We start from the raw sequence: 5252 nt of genomic DNA on the forward strand, positions 1-5252 counted from the left end.
ATATAAGGAAAAAAATTATTTTATATATATATAAATTTGATGATTAAATATTGGATTTGCAATTATTTGATCATTCAATTTATATAAAAATAATTTTTTTTTCTCCTTATATTTCGAGCCAATATTGGATTGTAAAAAAGGCAAAAAAAACATAAAAAATAAATCAAAAACTATTTTCAGAAACGGGTCACGTACGATTTAGTGAGAACAACCTAATAACAGCTATCAATTATAATAATTGACGTGTGTAAAACATGTAACCCATAGCGAAAACAGCTATTATTTTCCAATTAAGACAGCGTTCAACAGAATAACAATTATAATAATTGACTCTCGCAAAAACATGTAATCTTGTTGATATAAAACAGCTACCAATTATATTAATTGACTTGCGCGAAACTTGTAACCCATTGCGCGAAAACAGCTATTATTTTCCAATTAGGACTGCGTTCAACAGAATACCAATTATAATAATTGACTTTCGCAAAACATATAATCTTGTTAATATAAAACAGCTATTATTTTTTTACAATTAATCATCATTTAGATATATTTAACTTTCATTTTCTTCCCAAGATTATACCTCAATGTTTCTAATTTTTTTTTATAGATAATCTTTTTTTTCAAGGTTTCCATTTCCAACAAAAAAATGATAAACACAAAAGATACACAACACATATATTTAAAAAAAAAAAAAAAAAAAAAAAAAAAAAAAAACAAATCATATTTATTTACATATCATACAATACAAAGATAAAAACATTCAATTTGTACATTCAAAAATTAATAATATCAAGATTGTTAAAATCGATGTCATCACCATTCAACCAGTCTTCCGAAAATATAGACAAATCTATTAGTGGTGTTTTGGGTTGAAATTCTAGACTTGATCCGTATTCCGTAGCATTATTAGTATTATTATTATTATTATTATTAGCAGGTGATATCGGTTCGTACATGGAGATCGAAGATGATGTTGAAGGAACGTCTTCCGTGATGTTAGCAGGAGATATCGGTTCGTACATGGTGACCGATGTTGATGTTAAAGGAACGTCATTCGTGACAGGAGATATCTGATCATACATGGTGAAAGATGATGATGATGAAAGAACGTCATTGGTAGCACTCAAAGATTCGATTTGCTCTCCTTGTTCTGGTGGTGGTTGTACGACAAATTCGACGAATATCATTTGTTGTTGTTGTTGTTGTTGTTGTTGTTGCTGCTGCTGCTGAGGACAATATGTGGCACAATGATAAAGACTTTTCACGGAACATTTTCTTTCATCGTTGAACCTTGCAATTTTAAATTTCAGTTTCAAATCGGATAAACTCGACGATTTAATTCTAAAAAAGGAAAACAAACATTTTTGAGGGGTCACGATCACATACGTCGTTTCCGGAGCTATCGCAAAAATTCTGTCCGGACGCAACACGTAACCCCTAAAATGACCAAAATCCACGTCCGAGAAATTTCGTTCTCGCACCGAATAGGTTCTTTTTAATTCGTAATAGAATATCGGCACGTTTTTCGTTTGGATCACGTGATGTTCTTCAGCCGCCACGCTCCTGTATCCAAACGTAAAACCATATTTCACCAGAAAAATGTTTCTGTACAAAAAACTCAACCGCCGATCCGTGTTTTGTTTTTTGATTTTTGTAGTAGTCTTTTTTTGTTGTTGTTGTTGTTCGCAGCAGTCATCGAAAAGAATCGGTCTTTTTAATTTTCTGTGTACTTTGAACCATTCCAACGCACGCAATTCGTTGGACGACAATCCCTCGAATAAACTCCGCTGGAAATTTTCTTCGACCAGAGCAGTCTTTTTGTCTATCCTCGCAAATCGAACTCTGTGCGAATCCATTTCTATGTAAAAAATGAACGGAATCGATAGCGAGCGAAACCGTTGAATAAATTCAGATGGATGCGTCTTTTTACATAGCATCTCGAGATCCAATTCGTTCAAGTCCAAAACATTGTCCACGACAGATACGTCGGGAAACACATCCAAATTTTTTTCCATGTCTAACCTTTTACGGTGGTATAGAATGAGTCTTTTATTTGCTCCAGAGAACGAGCTTTTATATACAGCAGCAGCAGCGATGACGTCCATAAACGTCATCAATTGATGACGTCGACACGTTATGTAAGTTTTTCTGTTATCGATTGTGGCATCGAGGCTACGACAAATAAAAAAAAAATCAATGAACAATCGGCATTCTCCAAACATCCACCAAGAGTCGTGATGCCAACATCATTTCGAAACGATGGCAATCCGGATCAAAGCAACTGGGACATACATTATCGCGATAGTATTCATTTCTCTTTTCAATCATACCTTCCATATACATTTGAGTCATGGGTATACCATTTTCCATCGCGTATTTCTTTAATAAATTATAAGTCGGACCATTCGCGGCAAATAACATTTCGGAACAATGCAATCTTCCCAAGTCAAACACTAAATATTTCATTTCGAACGGTCCATCGCGACTCAGGAAAGCTATTCCGTTACTCACAGAGTATCCTTTTTGAGGATGAGCTGCCACGATAGCCGGAACGTGTGAAAAAAACGAAATGGGTCTATTTTTTTTCTCCGATTTCAATTCGTCGGCAAATAAAATTCTTCTAGATTCTTGTGCCGTTTCGGAAACGCATACCGATCGACTCGGTGTACAAACTTTTTTTTCCACTTTTCGTTTCTTGTAATTTTTTTTCCCGTCAATAAATTGCCTTTTTCCGGTGCTAGTAGATTGTCGTCCATCATTTTGTTGCTCCACGAAAAATTGGTCGTCTGTAGGGTTGGTGGTGGTGGTGGTAGATTGTCGTCCATCATTTTCATCATTTTGTTGCTCCACGAAAAATTGTTCGTGTTCATCGTCTGTCGGGTTGAGTTCAATAAAATCCATTTTATATATATTTTTTTTTGGTGTTGTTGTTGTTGTTCTTTGCAAATCTCTCGAGAGACACGAGTTACAATGAATGAAAACGTCGAAATACCGCGCTTTTATAATCAGAAAAACAACCTATCTCGCGCGATAATCTTGTTTACGCATGCGCAGTTACATTTGTTTACGCATGCGCAGTTACTTTTTTTTTTTTTTTTTTTTTTTTTTTTTTATATCTAAAAAAAATTTGACTAAATGGATTAAAAAATTTTTGACAAGGGGGGGATATTCTATAGTATAGAAAATACTGGGTGAATTTGCACATTGACTAAATGGATTAAAAAAGATTAGTTTGAATTATAAATCATTAGGATAAATTTGACAATTTAATGCATTCTTGAATAATTCAACAAGGAGAGATCCTATAATATAGTAAATACCACTATCTCGGGTGAATTTGTACATATCGAAAAATTGACTGAATGGATTAAAAAAGATTAGTTTGTGTTTTAACGGGTATTAAATTTTTTTATGCTCACAGTGGAGAAAGAATGTTCCATCAGTTGTACGATGCCAATATAAATCATTAGGATAAATTTGACAATTTAATGCATTCTTGACAAATTCAACAAGGAGAGATTCTATAGTATAATAAATACCGCTGAAGAAAAAAGGGTATATGAGAAATTGAACGAAAAAGTGAACAAACAGTTTCAAAAAAAAACTCCAGCAAAGGAACTAGAGGTAACGCTTCTTCGATTACAGCAATGTTGCAATCATATTAGCTTACTGAACAAGGATACGAGTAATTTATTAGAAGATTCAATATCGGATAGTGTATCAGATCTAACAAAATCTATATCAAGTTCGTTACAATTCTCACCTCCCGAGCTACAACAATCGTACGATTCTTGTGAGACAGCAAGCGTCAACGTAAGCCTCTCCGAATTTTTTTTTTCAAGATTATGACTTTGAAAAAAAAATATTGGTAATGGTTCTTCGGTTACAGCAATGTTGTAATCATATTAGCTTACTGAACAAGGATACGAGTAATTTATTAGAAGATTCAATATCGGATAGTGTATCAGATCTAACAAAATCTATATCAAGTTCGTTACAATTCTCACCTCCCGAGCTACAACAATCGTACGATTCTTGTGAGACAGCAAGCGTCAACGTAAGCCTCTCCGAATTTTTTTTTTCAAGATTATGACTTTGAAAAAAAAATATTGGTAATGGTTCTTCGGTTACAGCAATGTTGTAATCATATTAGCGAGCACGAATGATTTATTAGAAGATTCAATATCGGATAGTGTATCAGATCTAACAAAACCTATAACGTATGCCTCTCCGAATTTCAAGACTGTGATTTGAAATTCGGAGAGGCATACGTTATAGGTTTTGTTAGATCTGATACGAGTGATTTATTAAAAGATTCAATATCGGATAGTGTATCAGATCTAACAAAATCTATATTAAGTTCGTTAAACTTCTCACCTCCCGAGCTACAACAATCGTCCGATTCTTGTTAGACAGCAGCATCAACGTAAGCCTCTCCGAATTTCAAGATTGTGATTTGAAATTCGGAGAAGCTTATGCTGTTTGGAAAAAGGTTTCATTTCGAAATCAATAGATCGCAGTATGTCATTTGGAAAAAAGGTTTCATTTCGAAAGCAATAGATCGCAGCATGTCGTTTGAAATATTAGTAGTATGCTTTTACAATTCAACGTGTCAAAACACATCTTGAAGGAAAAAAAAAAATATATATATATATATATATATTTTTTTTTTTTTTTTTTTTTTTTTTTTTTTTTTGTGAGTTGTCAAACTTTTTGCCACGTTGAAAATTTTTTAGGTGTCAGATTCATAATCAGAATCGTTATCATTCATCTCTTCCTCTTCATTTTCTTGTTGTTGTTGTTGTTGTTGTTGTTCCGAAACAAGATCAACATTTTCATCGCCATTTTCTTCTTCTTCTTCTTCTTCTTCTGGTTCGACGACGACATCTTTTCGTTCATTTTTTTCTTCGTCGAGTTTCATTTTTTTTCCATCTTTGGGTTTTTTTTGCGTTTCTTTGTGTTGTCTCTTGCGTTGTTTTTGTTGTGGTTGTTCGTTATTCTCGTTCCATTTCTTTTTAATAAACTCCAGATGTGCACTGATATTAAATAAATAATGTTCAGACCAATCTTGATCTTCTTGACGCAAGACTTTTCGTCGATTGTCATCGCTTTCGTTCGTTACCGTCAATGCTCGATCGATAATTTTATAAACGCGATTCGGATCCCGTATTTGCTCGTGTAAATATCTGACGTAAAATACTTGACACGCCATGGGATCGTGTACACACGATTCGTCGGGTGTCAGAGGA

The 5252-nt window shown here is 33.9% G+C and overlaps 1 protein-coding gene across 1 annotated transcript; it reads right to left on the reverse strand.

The window, feature by feature from the left end:
• Positions 1-776: 776 nt before the first annotated feature.
• Positions 777-2904, reverse strand: LOC129219348 (probable serine/threonine-protein kinase dyrk1). Its single transcript, XM_054853714.1, has 2 exons — positions 2729-2904; positions 777-1344 (listed from the first exon to the last, which is right to left on the reverse strand). Exons 1-2 carry the CDS (start codon positions 2902-2904, stop codon positions 777-779), a joined length of 744 nt encoding a protein of 247 aa, XP_054709689.1.
• Between the last annotated feature and the right edge of the window lie 2348 nt (positions 2905-5252).

This window comes from Uloborus diversus, chromosome 1 (genome assembly GCF_026930045.1).
Source record: "Uloborus diversus isolate 005 chromosome 1, Udiv.v.3.1, whole genome shotgun sequence".
NCBI lineage: Eukaryota > Metazoa > Arthropoda > Arachnida > Araneae > Uloboridae > Uloborus > Uloborus diversus.